General features: G+C 42.2%; 1 protein-coding gene across 1 annotated transcript in view; it reads right to left on the reverse strand.

Annotated features, from left to right (window-relative positions):
• The window catches only part of LOC128831314 (collagen alpha-6(VI) chain-like), a 96,399-nt gene that overhangs the window by 47,720 nt on the left and 31,981 nt on the right, over positions 1–16,698 (reverse strand). Inside the window, exons 9-17 of the mRNA XM_054017626.1 lie at positions 14,361–14,701; positions 14,179–14,257; positions 12,769–12,914; positions 12,114–12,206; positions 7,457–7,510; positions 5,263–5,334; positions 5,138–5,164; positions 2,653–2,697; positions 2,512–2,565 (exon numbers count right to left, since the gene is read on the reverse strand). Of these exons, the coding sequence (XP_053873601.1) occupies positions 2,512–2,565; positions 2,653–2,697; positions 5,138–5,164; positions 5,263–5,334; positions 7,457–7,510; positions 12,114–12,206; positions 12,769–12,914; positions 14,179–14,257; positions 14,361–14,701 (911 nt within the window). The remainder of the gene's footprint in view (positions 1–2,511; positions 2,566–2,652; positions 2,698–5,137; positions 5,165–5,262; positions 5,335–7,456; positions 7,511–12,113; positions 12,207–12,768; positions 12,915–14,178; positions 14,258–14,360; positions 14,702–16,698) is intronic.

The following is a 16,698-nucleotide window of genomic DNA, read 5'->3' on the forward strand; positions in this document are numbered from 1 at the left end:
GAAAGCAGGGGGCAGAACAGTGGGAGATTAGCGGGTGAGGAGTTTGGGGCTGCAGCAAGGGAGGGGTATTATGGGGAGGAGGATAAACTGGAATGTGGGGGAGAGAGGCTGGGGTCTCAGCTGAGGGAGGCTTGGGGGAGTGAAGGGATCAGGCACTAGGAAGGGGATTGTGAGGGTGCGTGGCAGGATCTAGGGGACAGGAGGAGCAGCGGCACTTGTCAGCCCCACATTCTCCCCCTATCTGTATGCCGAGGGCTAGAGGGCTCTTAACCCTCTAGGGGAGATCTAAGCCCCTCCTCTTATGATCTGGGATTTAGATGCCATGCCCCTCTGGGTGCCTGAGCCCCTCTTGCTGCCCCCTTATGTGTGCCAGGATCTGAGGGCCCTGTATTAATCTATGAGGGTTGGATCTTCCCTTCCCCCAGCATCATGTAAGCCAGGTTTGGGGGGAAGGGTTGCCCTTTTAGAAGTGAATGAGTCCTCTTTCCTGCACTCCACATGAACCAGTATCTGGGGAAGTCCTGCCCCTTTGATTGGGGAGCTGAGAACAAGTCTACTTCATGCATATCACAGGCTGGAAAGCACTCAGGTGCGGGATGGGAACACCCACTAAGGTGAATGGAGCCATTGACACACACAGCTGTTTCAGGTGGCACTCACCTCCATGGGGTGTTCTCGTTTAGCCGAGAGCTTCACACTGACAGGACTGGGCCACTTCACACCTTTCAGAGCCTCCTACGCTGCAGAGGGATGTGCAGGGGACCCCTTTCCTGCCATCATCCCACTACCCTTGTTTAAAGCTGAGGCTTCTAAGTGCTCTGAAGTCTGAATGTTCGCATGGATATTCTTGCAATTTGCTAGAACTTGTGGGAGTGACCCACATTTGGGGCCATTTGAGCCTGGGGTTCTGGAGGAATATGCCCTGAGGAAAACAGCCATTTTTCCAAAGTTTCTAGGTGGGTTGTTTTTATGCAGAGCTAGAGATCAAACTATTGCAGTTATGCAGGTCAAAATGGTCTCCATTGGTCATTTTTTACCCAAGGTAGTGCATGGCTCCCATTAAGTGTTTGAGGGACCCAAATTGTGAATGGTATTTAAGAACACATTCACTTCTTTGCTTCCAGACATGCAGTATGGCAGGATTACAGCCAATAACGAAAAAACTGTGAGAGAGTTTCTATGCAGCCATTTTATGGATGCCTGAGTAGTTTGAGGGAATGTGCCAATGCCATTGCCCTGGTGAACACCCCGTCACTGATATTTCTAGTCTGAACCTTTGTACAGCTGTGCAATAAAGAATTAAATAACTCATGTTGCTTGCTACAAGTTCTCTGTTATAATACAAGACTTTATTTTATGGGAAGGCTTACTATGAACACAACAACAGGATAATCAGCAGTCGGTCTAACCAAAATTTGTTTTATATTGGATGGGGAGAAGATGGAAGCAGAGGACTGTGTAGGTGAGGTGGGAGGGAGAGGAACAGGTTGCATTTGCAGATGGGTTGGGTAATGAGGATGGGTGGTAGCCAAACCTTGGATTGTTGCTTGGGGGAAAAAAAAAAAAAAATCTGTATTTCACTTGCCAGTGGGGGTGCCAGTGGCCACTTCCTGATCTTAGTGCAGAATACCGTGGGGTTTTCAAAGACAGACAGTGCAGAGGTTTGAAACTCACAGCACAGGTACCTTGACCACTGAGGGAAAAGAAATCTATGTGCACTTCCAGGGTTGCCAACATACCTGGATCACGAGGTTGCAGGAGTTTGTTGTAGAGCAAGGAGTACATCATGACATGAGGATTGCCGACTGATTGCAGGACCTGGTACGTACAACTGCCCAAATGACTACTGACATTTTTCCTGATTAAAAAAACTAGGAAATTAAATAGCAAAAAACTCCATTAATGCAGAGTTAAATGAGAGTGTATGGGTTGTAAAAGGAGGTGGACTATCAGGCTGGCAGAATGAAGCGGTGTTTGTTATGGGGCACAATGCTGAATAAGGTTGCCCATGCAACCTCAACTCTGCATTCCCCTCTTTTCAGACATTTGAGTTTTGCTCAGCTCAACACTCTGCAAGGGACGACATACCACCAAATAACCTTAACTCTGCATTAATGGAGTTTTTGCAACTAAATATAGATCAGTTCTGGCCCTAAAGGGGAGCTTTTTGGTGTCAAGAAATGATATTTTCAGATTCTACATTTGTTCTAACACCTCTGAAGTAGAAACTCTTTGTATGGAACAACTTTACATTGGACATTTTCAAGCAAAACAATACCTTAGAGATTATGCAGAGATGGATCGCTCCATTTCTAATGCAACACAAATTATGACTAGTGTTCTGATGCCAGTTCTAATAAGCTGAAATACCACAAATTTACTGATGTATCAAACCATTCCCCTCTCCAAGTATTTAGTTAAAGTTTTTTTCACTGGGACAGCCTCATGAGATACCTATCTGATTGCTCTCAAATTCAAACCCTGCCCAAATAAGATAATAAAAATCATTACCATGTAGCCTGGGTCACCCTTTTCTCCCATCTTTCCTGGATACCCAAGTGATCCCTTAATGAAAAGAAAAAGTAGTAATGTTTTCATATTTTAAAAAACATTCATTGATCTCAACAGAAAATGAGAAGCAAAACTATTTACCTTCTCTCCATTAATTCCATCAATCCCGTTGTCCCCGTCGTCTCCCTGAGGTAGCAAAAGTGATAGGGATTATATAAGACCCAGTGATCTAAATAACCAGGATGTGCTCTCAGTCCAGCAAAGATGGTGTCCGTGTGAACTCCCATAGCTGACCATGGAAGCCAAAGCCATCCAGATTTTAAAAATATACAAATTAATGCTTAATATCTCATTTCTTACATCTGCCCTAAGTACAACAGTAGAATAGACACTATGTCCAACCCTCGAAACAGGCTAAAAGGGATTAAAACCCCAGTAGTACACTCACTGCAGTCCCTGGCTGTCATGGACTTGAACAGGAGCAGAATGAGGCTGTAAAATAGTGCATCTGCACATTTATTTTCCTTTGATGCTCCAGGCTATTGGTCAACTGTAAGGGTCCAGATAGACTTCCAAAGTTAAAGTGACCACTACAATGAATGAGGAGGAAGAGACCAACGTGAACAGTATTTACCAATAATAAGACCAGCAAGATAAATATAAGCTGAAAGTCAAAATGATACTCAACTTTTATGTCATTCCAGTACATTTCTTTTTCTTTATGTCACATGAAAGCCTTAACAGGGACATGTATTTTGTTTTTAATGACTTGTTTCTTCTTGACTGTAAAACTGGTGTCTTAAACACAAGCAATACATAATCGCTCTGAATAATTGCTAATAGGGCACTGGCTCCATGTGGCAATAGTCACGTCAAATTATATTTTCAGTAACATGAATATTTCTATAATTCAATGCAAGTGAGATGCTGTATGGATTATGTGGGACACTATGATATTGTTGACACCAATATTATAAAATACAATGAATCTGACCAGACATGACACGTGAAGTTTCTGCAAATGCGTTACAATTTGCCAAGTATAATAATCTTATTTATATGTTTGTATCACCTTTGTATTGTGAGTTATATAGATATGAAGGCATCTCTATTTCCAAACTTGTGCTGTTTTTATGGGTGACACCGCAGACAGATTGGCATCAGCACTGCCTAGCCTGTTTGATGGCCCATCAACGTCCATTGACTGTACAATGAACCCACTGAAAGGAACCAAGGAAGACACCAATAGTTTAGTTATATATTATAGACTTATAGAAAGGGACCTTCTAAAAACATTAAAATGTATTACTGGCACGCGAAACCTTAAATCAGAGTGAATAAACGAAGACTCGGCACACCACTTCTGAAAGGTTGCTGACCCCTGACCTAGCCTGTTTGATGGCCCATCAACATCCACTGACTGTACAATGAACCCATTGAAAGGAACCAGGGAAGACAGCTTATGACTTAGCAAGGCCTATAGGGGCATGCCTATGGACAGAACTAAGGTTTTTCCATGGCCTATGCTGGACAACTTGTGTTTGGAACAAAAGTAGTACAAGCCACGTGGCAAAAGAAATTTAAAAGGCAGCTGGCTGCATCATCATCTCCATTTTGTCTTCAATCCTGCTTCTGGCCTCTGCAGTAACTTTTCTATAACTGCGGCTCTGAACAAAGGACTGAATGACCCATCCAAGCTGTGGATGTGTTCCAGAGGGACTTTCAAGGCAGCAAACTTACCAATACTGCTAAGAACCCGATATATGGACGTTGAAGTCTCTGTATGTATTTGATTGCTTCACCATTTTACAACTCTCTTCTTGTTCTTTTCTCTTTGTAATAAATCTTTAGTTTGACACACTAAAAGACTGGCTGGCAGCATGGTATTTTGGGTAAGATCCAAACCTATACTGACCCAGTAACATGGCTGGCCCTCTGGGGTCAGAGGAACATTTTGTATATGTGAGCAGAGTTTTAAAATAACTCACTGGACTGGACCTAGGTGCTGACTGGAAGCCAGAGAACTGGAATGCAATAAAGGGGCTGTGTGGGTTTTTTTTGTTTTTTTTTTGCTTCTTGATAACCAGTGGGGGAAGATCAGAAGCACACTTTGTGACTGGTTGGTGAGTTTATTTCAGTGTTAACAACCAGTCTTTGGGAGAATCTGCTCTCCTTTTTGCAGCCTGCCCTGACCTTGGCATTTCCAGTGAAGGCTGCCTTAGATACCAGGGTCACAGTAAGTTTTTACAATCTTCCTGCAGAAAGCAAAAGTGAATCCCTAAGCCCTGAATTAAACAAAAATAATTTGCAGTGTGATGAATCCAAGAATCACTTAGCATCGGATTCTATTCTCTTGGGAGTCAACAAAACTACTCCTGGGTAAAGACCACAGGATCGAGCCTTTAAACACCATCAGGCTCATCCCAAAAATCTTCAAACTTAAGGATACTTACATGGGAAGATGAATTAAGACAACATGTCTATATGAAGGTGAGGGTATACCTTTTCTCTTCTCCCTCCTCCTTTAATGCACTTTCATTTCTTATTTATGCTTTCAGCCATCTCACCTGATTTGTAGTCAAATCAACACAAAGTTATTCAGGAAATAAGTGCATCAGTACTGTACCTTTTCACCAGATATTCCTTGGAATCCCTGAAAAGAATTACAACAAATATTTGTTTGAATGAGGTCAACAAAAAATAAATGCAAAGACATTTTGCTGAGCTAAAATAAAGTCAGTAGATTCTTACTTTAGGACCTGTACTACCATCACATCCCTTATTCCCTTGCTCTCCCGTTGGTCCAAGCGGTCCTCTTGAACCCTGAAAGAGAGAGAATGAAAAACACATCTCAGTATATCCTGCCTAGTAAATGAAATATGAAGTTTGTAAGGAGAGTGATCACGTGTTTGATCAGGGGACGACTATATTCATGAGATGTAATCCTAGAAAGGGAGCGTGTATGTTAATGAATATGGTAAATCTCTGAGAAAGCTCCCGCATAAGCTACATGTTTCAGAAGCCTGAGCAGACTCGGATTGAGCTAAGTGCTTGTGCAGTTAAAACTGCTGTAGTTTCGCTCCAGAGTGCTTACAAAACATTACAAGCTTCTGATCGTTATATAAGAGTTTCATACCAAGTGTAATCTCTTTGCATAATGCAAAAGAAAGTTCTGAATTGAAAAAGCAAATAGACAATTATTGTTGCTCACCTCCATTACAGATAGCAGTGGGGCACTTTCCTTCATTCTGCTCTTAATACTACTCTATTAGAGAGTTCCTGCTGGGAGGGTGGGGGGTGGGAAGAGAAGAGACGGTGCGGCGGGAGGGTAGGGCCAGAGGAGGAAGAGGGTGTTGCTGCAATGAAGGCCTAGGCTCAGTGGGCAAGAAAAATAATCAATCCATGTTTTTTTCAGTGAGCACAATCCAAAGGCCGAATTCTGCTCTGTTACACAGGAGTCTGGTGTGGTGCAGGAGCCATGCTGGCTCTACACCCTCATGGGACTCTCCAAGGGGAGATGAGGGCAGAGACTACTCCCTTTGCCCCACCTGAGCAGTGCAAAGCAAGTGGGGTCATGAATCTGCTCCATAGTATCGTGACCCCAAATTAGATTTGTTTTACTTGTCAGACTACATTCATGCGCTGTGCTGTTATTTTCTGTCAGAGTGCACCCAAGCACATTCCGCTACAAGCAGTAACCCAGGAGCCACACCATTAACAGGTGTGGTTTAAGGGAGTGCAAAAAAAGCAGAAATATAATCCGTCCTATCTGTTGTGTTTCTTAATCTGAAACAAATAGTCAGAACTGAACATACTGTTTCCTTTTATTGGGCCTGAATCACCACTAGGTTACTGAGTTTTACACCCATGTAACTCCATGGGTTACACACTGGAGTAATCGAATGATGAATCAAGCCGTGTATATGGAAACACAGAAGGCATGAAACCCAATGATTTATAAATGGAGTGGTGAACATTAGTTTCCTAATGTCTTTCTTGTGCCATGTACTCCGTCTCAGCAGCTTGCAGACAGCAAAGATTACATAGTCCAATAGTGAATGAGCATGCAAATCCGTGCCTACTTTGCATACTATTGGGTATATTATTTACACACACGGCTAGATAAGTTCCGAACTAAATAGGCACCTATATAGGAATGTATGTGCACCAGTTTGTACACATACTTTGCATGTAAGTATTTAGTTCACATGAGGGCCGGCTCCAGGCACCAGCCGACCAAGCACGTGCTTGGGGCACACCTGGCGGGGGGCGGTGCTCCGGCCGGCCGGGGAGAACGGAGCCGCGGCGGGCTCGCCACCCTCCCCTGCCGTGCTCCCCGCCAGGGAGTCCGGGGGCGGCGGGAGGTTTTTTGCCTGGGGCAGCAAAAAAGCCAGAGCCGGCCCTGGTTCACATGCAAATATTGCCTGCATACTTGCTGAAAATTAGGTTTCTCTTTTCCCTTTGTTTATTGAATCTTAGAAATTTAGGCCTGGAAGGTACCTTGAGAAGTCAAGAAGTCCAGCCCCTGCACTGAGGCAGGAACCAAGGGAGGAATTATTTTAATTTCTTAATATTTGGAAAAAATGTAAGCCTAGAATTCTCATGTAGACCAACAGGATTTTAATTAACAATTTATGTAAAAGTTTCTCCAAGAGATCCTCAAGTTCTTTTAGAAATTAAAAAAGAGAAGGAACTCTAAATTACTCTAGAATTCTAGAGTATTAAACATTGACAAAGTGCTGAATCTTGACAGTTTTTTTAAAAAAAGCTATGACCATTTTATTTTATCAGAATGATTTCTTTGGTATCAAGATTAGGAAATCCCCCCTTCCCCATCAGGTTATTACATTTTTTAAATACTTACCCCCCCAAAAAAAGTCTTTATGGGCACTTAGTTTTGAAGTATTTTTTTCTTAGTAAAATGTAATCAAACGTTATAACTTACCGGCTCTCCCTCTTCTCCTAAGTGTCCTTGACTGCCTTTTATACCTTTAGGTCCCTGAAATTCAGACAGAAAAAGTAAAGATTAATACTAAAATTCTCTTCGCTTAAAAAGGTGAAACTATTAAGGATTGTCCTGACACAGTACTTTATTTAGGAACGGCTAAAATTTTGCCAAAGGCAGTTTTATTTTGTACATTGCACATTTCATTCCTTTGTCGACTGTATTCAAAGCACTCTTAAAAAAAATTGGAGAAATGGGTTCAGCAAAGCAGAATAAATGGATAACCTGCAGGGAGGAATCCTTTTAATTTCTTAATATCTCAACTTTTTAGGACAGAGATTCTCTCATGGAACACCAGTGGTCCGCGAGCTCCATTCAGGTGGTCCGTGGATAGTTCCCTCTAAGGTGTGTGCCTGGGCAGACGCACACAAGAGAATGAAGAGCCACACACCTAATTAGTGGAGGTGGTGGCCTTGGGGAGGGAATAGGGGGCAGGTGGGAGGAGGCAGTGGGGTGCGAAGAGGGGGTGGGGGGAATTTGGGACATGCAAGGCTGCGGTGGCCTGCGAAAGAGGCAACTTTCCCCAACTTGGGGGCTGCCGCAGCAGGGGAGACCCCCGTCCTGCCCAGCCCCAACTTGGGGGCTGCCACAGCGAAGGAGAGAGGAAACATCCATTGCAATAGAAAAGTACGACTACTGATATTAAAATATGAGTTGTGTGCTTTTATTTGTAGAACAAAAAACGATAAAGAATTTTTAAATATAGAGCTTTTATCCAAAGCGCTTTACAATAGTTATATCATGGTACAAAGAACATTTGGAAAGATCATTAAGTGGTCTGCTGAGACCCCCAGCAATTTTCAAGTGGTGCACAAAAAGAAAAAAAGTTTGAGAACCATTGTTTTAGGAATTATAAAAGAATCATCTAAAAGAGAGTCATTGAATATCAGGGTTGGAAGGGACCTCAGGAGATCATTAGTCCAACTCCCTGCTCAAAGCAGGACCAATCCCTAGACAGATTTTTGCCCCAGATCCTGAAATGGCCCCCTCAAGAATTGAACTTACAACCTTGGATTTAACAGGTCAATGCTCAAACCACTGAGCTATCCCTAAACATTACACTGGTCTACAATTTTTGAGAAGTCGTCTGCTTCAGAGATAAAATGTGCTATTTATTATGTATTTTGATGTGCTGAATTCAAATATGACAATTAAAACAACTGGCTACTGTTTCTAAGATATTTAAGTTCTTTTACATTTTATGTCTATGTATATTGTGTAGATAGAGTTTTAATCATAAATTGTAAACCTAGGTCTTTTCATGTGTTTATGGTTGCTTTACATGATATTTCACCTGTCCTGTTTATGTAATACTTTAAAAATCAGCAAAAGGGTTATATAAATAAAATGTATTATGAAACAAAAGGCACAAAACTATTATGTACATAGTTTAGTCCTATTCAGTGTCTACTCGGCGCTTCTTGGCTTGTCTCTTGTATTCATTAAATGGAGCATCTCTTGTCACTGTCCAGCAATAGTCTGCAAGCATTGATGGGCTCCATTTGCCCTGATAGCGTTTCTCCATTGTTGCAATGTCCTGGTGAAATCGCTCGCCGTGCTCGTCGCTCACTGCTCTGCAGTTCGGTGGAAAAAAAATCTAGATGAGAGTTCAAAAAAATGTATCTTTAGTGACATGTTGCAACCAAGGCTTTTGTATGCCTTGAGGAGGTTTTCCACCAACAACCTGTAGTTGTCTACCTTGTTGTTTCCGAGAAAATTTATTGCCACTAACTGGAAGGCTTTCCATGCCGTCTTTTCCTTGCCACGCAGTGCATGGTCAAATGCATCATCTCGAAGAAGTTCACGAATCTGAGGACCAACAAAGACACCTTCCTTTATCTTAGCTTCACTTAACCTTGGAAATTTTCCACGGAGGTACTTGAAAGCTGCTTGTGTTTTGTCAATGGCCTTGACAAAGTTCTTCATCAGACCCAGCTTGATGTCTAAGGGTGGTAACAAAGTCTTCCTTGATTCAACAAGTGGTGGATGCTGAACACTTTTCCTCCCCGGCTCCAATGACTATCGGAGTGGCCAATCTTTCTTGATGTAGTGGGAATCTCTTGCACAACTATCCCATTCGCAGAGAAAACAGCAGTACTTTGTGTATCCAGTCTGCAGACCAAGCAAGAGAGCAGCTTTGTGGCGATTTGAAGGTTGTTGCTCTCTTGCTTGGTCTGCAGACTGGATACACAAAGTACTGCTGTTTTCTCTGCGAATGGGATAGTTGTGCAAGAGATTCCCACTACCTCAAGAAAGATTGGCCACTCCGACAGTCATCTGGATCGTGAACGATGTTGAGGGCTGCCATCACACCATCGATGTTGTTGCAGGGTACAAGATCACCTTCCATGAAGAAGAATGGGACAAGATCCTTTTGACGGTCACGGAACATGGAAACCTTAACGTCACCTGCCAGGAGATTCCACTGCTGCAGTCTGGAGCCCAACTGCTCTGCCTTACTCTTGGGTAGTTCCAAATCCCTGACAAGGGCATTCAGTTCACCTTGTGTTATGAGGTGTGGTTCAGAGGAGGAGGATGGGAGAAAATGTGGGTCCTGTGACACTGATGGTTCAGGACCAGAAGTTTCATCCTCTTCCTCATCTGACTCAAGTGAGAATGATTCTGGTGCATCAGGAACCGGCAGTCCTTCTCCGTGGGGTACTGGGCGTATAGCTGATGGAATGTTTGGATAATGCACAGTCCACTTTTTCTTCTTTGACACACCTTTTCCAACTGGAGGCACCATGCAGAAGTAACAATTGCTGATATGATCTGTTGGCTCTCTCCAAATCATTGGCACTGCAAAAGGCATAGATTTCCTTTTCCTGTTCAACCACTGGCGAAGATTTGTTGCACAAGTGTTGCAGCATATGTGTGGGGCCCACCTCTTGTCCTGAGCTCCAATTTTGCAGCCAAAATAAAGGTGATAGGCTTTCTTAACCATAGTGGTTATACTGCGCTTTTGTGATGCAAAAGTCACTTCACTACAAACATAGCAGAAGTTATCTGCACTGTTCACACAAGTACGAGGCATCTCTGCTCACTTTGGCTAAACCGAAATGTGTCCCTTTGCAAAATCAAACACTGACAAATAAGAGAGCATGACACTATGATTTCTAGAGCTGATATAGGGCAATTTGTTCAGCAGAGTGATGTAAGCTTTGTTATGATTGCATCATCCATGACTTCTAGGAATAACATGATGCAATTCATATCATGTATGACGCAATACCAGCTTCAGATTGCATCATTCATTGTTTTGCCTAAAAAGCAAGTACTGTCCAAAACCAAGTCATAGATTTATTCATAGATCCAGTCAAAGATGTAGTTTAGTCATTTCTGGTTTAAATTGAGATCCCTTCCCTTTATAACTCACTTGTCCTCCGCCATTCCCAAGTCAAGGGTCGTATATACTGACCCAATAGCATATCTTGAAAACTAGAGCCCAATCAACAAGTTTAAGCATCATTTTCGTTCTCAGTGACCCAGAATTAGTAAAGTTTGACTACATTTATTTCAGAAGCATTTTGGCTGTAGAGCAGTGTTATTATAAAGTGTGGAATCTGGACAGGTTTTTTTCAAATGACAAAATTTTAAAAAAGTCAAATAAAGCAACAGGAGAAAAATCACTATCTTCTTTAGGCTTTACAACCGGTTTGATTTTATACAGCTAGACTTAGAGCGGGATGGGCAAGCTTTTTGGCCCCAAGGCCATATCGGGGAATAGAAATTATGTGGCGGGCCATGAATGCTCACAAAAGTGGGGTTGTGGTACAGGAGGGGGTGTGAGCTCTGGGGATGAGAGGTTTGGGTTGTAGGAGGGTTCTCTGGGCTGGGATCGAGGGGTTTGGAGAGTGGGAGGGGGAATCACAACTGGGGCCGAGGGTTGGGGTGTGGGGAGAGGCTCGGGGGTGCAGACTCTGAGCAGTGCTTACCTCAAGTGGCTCCTGGAAGCAGTGGCATATCCCTTCTTCAGCTCCAATGCAGAGGTGCGGCCAGGCAGCTCTGCAACAGCTCCCATTGGAGCACATAGGGACTGGAGTGGGGCCATGCTGTGGCTTCTGGGAGCCGTGTGGTGCGGCCCCCGACCCAGCACCCCGCTGGAGCAGGGCACAGCCGCATGGTGCGGCTCGCGGGCCAGCTTAAAATAGCTCAGTCCACAGTTTGCCCACCTCTGTACTAGAGTATATTTTTTCAGCATGGTTGTGTCAGTCAGTGGTATACACAGGGTCCATTTATGCTGTGAGTATTTTGTGTTTGTTCATCTCAGATTTTTTTATAATGCCTTAAGAGCCAATTCAACTTTGCAGTTTATTTTTATTTTTTTTTAAATAGATCATGTTGTTGGGTCTACCTAGCTACTGCCTCTCAGGGAGGTGGATTACCTACACCGACGGCACAATCCCTCCTGGAGCAGGGAGTATCTATACTGGAGCACCACAGTGGCACAGCTGCAGGATTTTAAGTGTAGACAAGCAATAGATACACCAAAGGCAATAAAAGTCTTCCTATAAAGCTCCAACACTTCCATTTTCCTGGACTTGGCCGGCCCCCATATAATTACAATCCAGATGAAGTGTCACAGAAGTATTCTTACTTCATTTCCTTGCTTCCCTTGGAGTCCAATTCCACCTTCCTCCCCAATGCACTTGCAAAAAACAGCACAGCACGTCCTTTCAGCAACGTTAGTCTTGAAAAGAGGAACAAACAACCTGTGAAACTTCATTTTTCATTCATACTTCCCTGATCCTGAGCACATTTAAGACATTGAGAGTTTTGCATTGAATTCAGGAGGAGCAGGATTGTGCCTTGCATTCTACAGGCTAGATCCTCAGCTGTGACTGAGCAGCACTCAGTGCAGCAGGCCTTTGCAGCACCCTGTTCCTGGGGCTATCTGGCAACCAGGGCTGGTCCCAGGCTAAATTAGAGCAGCCTCACTCCTTCCTCCTGCCCCCTCCCCAGCCACACTCCTTGCACCAACAGCTGCCAAGCTAAGCAGGCTGCTCCAGTACCATGAGAAGATTCTCTTACACAGTGGGAAACTTCAGAGGACTGAGCAAATTGACTCTAGGCCTGTTTTGTGCCACCAGTGGTGGTATGAAACAGCCCGAGTATACCAGAGAATCTTGCCCTCTGTGACTATTGTACTCTTCTCAGTTCAGTTGTGAGCCTTGTTCAGTTCTTTAAGAAAATGACTAGGGCATTCATCAAAACTCTAACTAGACACACTGGAGCTTCTCTGAATGACTTACCACATACTTGGACAGTGCTTTGGCGATATTTCTCATGCCAATAGTTAATTGAGTCATATAGTCGAATCCCTTTCCAAACTCAATGTACTGAAGCTCATCAAATTTAGAGGCTCCTTCCAGAACAACGGTCATCAGTGCATCCAATCCTGTTTAAAACATTGACCATAAATGAGCAAAACATAAAACATTTATCCAAATGAAAATCTTAGACAATTATTTAGTTGATGGGATCCTTGCGTGTAGGAATTCAGATTATTATATGGGTAAAAATAAAGATTATAGATTAGAGAATGAAAATCATGATTTATCTTCACATTTTCTTTTTAAGAGTCCATAATTAATTTATAGAAAATAAATGGGCCAGTGGCAATCCGGAAATTCTCTGAGTGAAGCTTAAGCATCAAAGAACATGTGACCACTGTGGCTGGCCACACAATTATTTCCAGAATATTTTATCCTTTCACCTGAAACCAAGTTTTTAATTTTCAAAATAACACTGCCTTGTACTGAAATTAAGTTTAAAGCTGAAGAGAAGAAACACACTGGGCTACATCATCAGCTGAGATGTTTTCCAGTTTTGGATTTAATAGACTGAAAACAATTATCCCAACATTATGTCCAGAATTTTCAAGAGAGCTCAGCACCCACATTTAGGACTAGATATTTAAAAAAAACAAAACAAAACAAAAAACCACTCAGCTCCTGTATATACACCAAAATAAGTGGCCAGATTTTCACTAAAGCTCAGCACATTGGGTACATATGAGCACTTTTGAGAATCAAGCCATCAGCACCACAATCCGAGGAACTGCATGCTTTTGAAAATCTGTTCCCAGTGACAGGTGCTGAGCAAATCTGGTGCTTTTCCTATATTTATTTCATGACCTTGTACCATTTGGTGATGATTGTGGGTTATCACATCACATCATCATGCATGGAAGCTTCATGACAAGGCAAACAAAAAGCAATATTAGGACATAGAGAGAGAAACTAATTCAGAGTGCTATCTCCATATCCGGATTGCTAAAAGGGAAGGCATTCATTTTTCTTCTGTCCCCTTTTCACCTGCCTTTCTTCCAGGGCTGGCTCCAACTTATTTGCTGCCCCAAGCGGCAAAAAAATTATATATATAAATAAAAAGCCGATTGGCGGCACTTCGGCAGCAGCTCAATCGCGCCGCTTCATTCTTCTGTGGCAGGTCCTTTGGTGGCAGCTCAAAGAGGGACCCGCCGCCGAATTGATACCAAAGACCCAGACGTGCTGCCCCTTTCCATTGGCCACCCCAAGCACCTGCTTCCTTCACTGGTGCCTGGAGCCGGCCCTGCTTTCTTCAGCAGAAGAGCTTTGGGTTGAGTAACACTCTTACAGACCCTCTCAAAGTAATTTAAATATTTGTCCACTTTAAGATACCTTTTTTTCTGAGTTCTTCTGACTTTTGTTCAAGTTCTTCTACATCTTCATCCAAACCATCTGAAAATACAAGTAAAACCTAAAGAAAGATAGAGAGTTTGAAATCACAGGAAGTCAACAGCAGAATTAAAACAAAAGAACTTATTTTTGGTCCAAAGTCTTGGTGTAAGAGACTAGGTTACCTTCCTTCGATTTTGATCATCAGGTTTGCTAGGAAACGTTTTCCAGAGTGACTCCAGGAAGTTGCCATTGAGACGAGATGGTTTGTCGATCAGGATCTTGCTCAGGTTTTTCCATATTTTCTCACTTTCAAATTGGAACATAGGTGTAACGGTGTTGTTCAGGTAAACTGCCACAGTGCTCTGTGTCTTTGTCCCCACATTGCAACTCAGACTGCTTAGGGATGTGAGGGCTTTTAGAATGTCAGGAAGATATGCTTCCAGCTGGGACTGTCCATGGAATAAATGGCCACCTCTCTTTTGTGAAGAGATGTCAAATCCCATAACAATATCCACAAAACAAGCTATAGTAGGAAAGAATAAACAAAATATCACAAATTAATGCACAAACAAATTTAGGTGGAGGAACAGAGAGAAAGAGGGGGACAGAGTTTAAGCTAAAGAATCATGTTAATTGTAGAATTCAGTCAGATACAGACAGAAAAACAAGACAACAGCTGGTGGATAGAATATGTATAGAGAGGTCCTCTGACGTTATTGACACAAACTGGAACCGTATAGATAGCTGTTGCAACCAAGGTCCTGTAGTGGAAACAAATCTTGTATAAAGGGGGTCAAATAAGGTGTCTAAGACAAGGTTATGGTTATGTTATCTGTATGCATGTATCATTTTTCTATTTAAAGTTAAAAGTATTGGCTCTATACTGTCTGTATTTCAAACTTGTGCTATGCTTCTGGTTGACACCCCAGACAATTTGGTATCAGCACTGCGTAGCTGCTTGATGGCCTATTAAGGACCATCAGCTACACAATTGACCCATTGGAAGAAGGCAGATACAGCAAGGCATGCAGAGACATGCCTATGGACAGAATTCTAAGGTTTTTCCATGCCATGTGCTGGAGAGCTGGTCTTTGGGACAAAGAAAGCAGAGGCCACATGGTAAGAGACTGTAAAAGGCTGCTGCATCTCCTCCATCTGGTCTTCAATCTGGCTTCTGACCTCTGGAGGAACCTTGCTACAAACTGAAGTTCTGAACAAAGGATTGAATGACCCATCCCAGCTGTGGATGTACTCCAGTGACTTGATTTCAGCCTGCAGTTTATTCTATCACTGCTACAAGCCTAAACCAATAACTTTGCCATTACTGTATGTAACTGATTCTATTTAACCAATTCTAGCTCTCATCTATATCTTTTTCTTTTTATGAATAAACTTTTAGATTCTAAAGGATTGGTAACAGCATGATTTGTGAGTAACATCTGACTTGTATATACATCTGACTTGTATATTGACTCCAATAGTTTCACTCAGCCACACCGCCCAGCTCCTTCTCCAGCCTTTGTCCAGTTTCCCCGAGCAGAAGGTGTCACCTGGACCCAACCCCCTCCTGGGCTCAGGTTACATGCTCACGTATCATCCCTCAAGTGAAGTCACACCCACCATCCAGCACCAATGCAGACAGTACCAGTAAAACTCCTATGCCACATTCCCAGGTCAAAACTCCCCACTCTGTCTCACACTTTCAAACACTAACTTCAAACTACTTTTTCAGTTAATTACAATTACTATTATTTTTTCCATCTGAACCATTTAACAAAATTCTGCTCTCATTGATGTCAATGTGAGTTTTGCCGTTTGCTTCAATGGGAGCAGAACTGGGCTCAATTTCATATTATTCCCCATTCCCAACAATAGTTGGGCTGAAACTTAAAAAAAATTAATAGTGCACTGTGTTGGAAGGTGCTTTAAGAGTTAATGATGCTGTACTAATAGTCTATTCAATACACCTGACATACTGACAATTCTGTTTCACATGTAGGTCAATACTAACAAATAGGGTGGAACACCTTAAATCAAAGTGATTTAAATCATGATTTTAATTGACTTAACCTTTTAAAAAATATATTGATTTAAGTTAAACCTTTATAAAATTAATTTGAAATTTTGTGCTATTGCAACTTTAGAATAAAATGTATAATGCACTTCATTATAAATGCTACTTTTTTAAATGCCGGTACTGGTGGGGTATCTTATTTTAGTATTACAAAACTGCTATAGGCAAAAGAAAAGTATTGAAAATTAAAGCCCTGATTGTGCAGGCATCTAACTTTACTCATCTGAATAGACAACGAGGCTACTCTTTTAAATATATGCATGAGCGCTTGTATTTTTATGAAACACTTTGTGACAGTCTGTCATTTCAGAGCAAAGCAGCTTCTGCATTAACACTGAGAAGTTTAGACTTTCAGTACGTTAATAGTTATCAACTTTTATTTATACAAATGGCCCATTTGTTAAAAAAATATCCTAAGGTTAATTACTAAATATGAGCTTAAGGAT

This window comes from Malaclemys terrapin, chromosome 2, assembly GCF_027887155.1.
Source record: "Malaclemys terrapin pileata isolate rMalTer1 chromosome 2, rMalTer1.hap1, whole genome shotgun sequence".
Classification (NCBI taxonomy): Eukaryota; Metazoa; Chordata; order Testudines; family Emydidae; genus Malaclemys; species Malaclemys terrapin.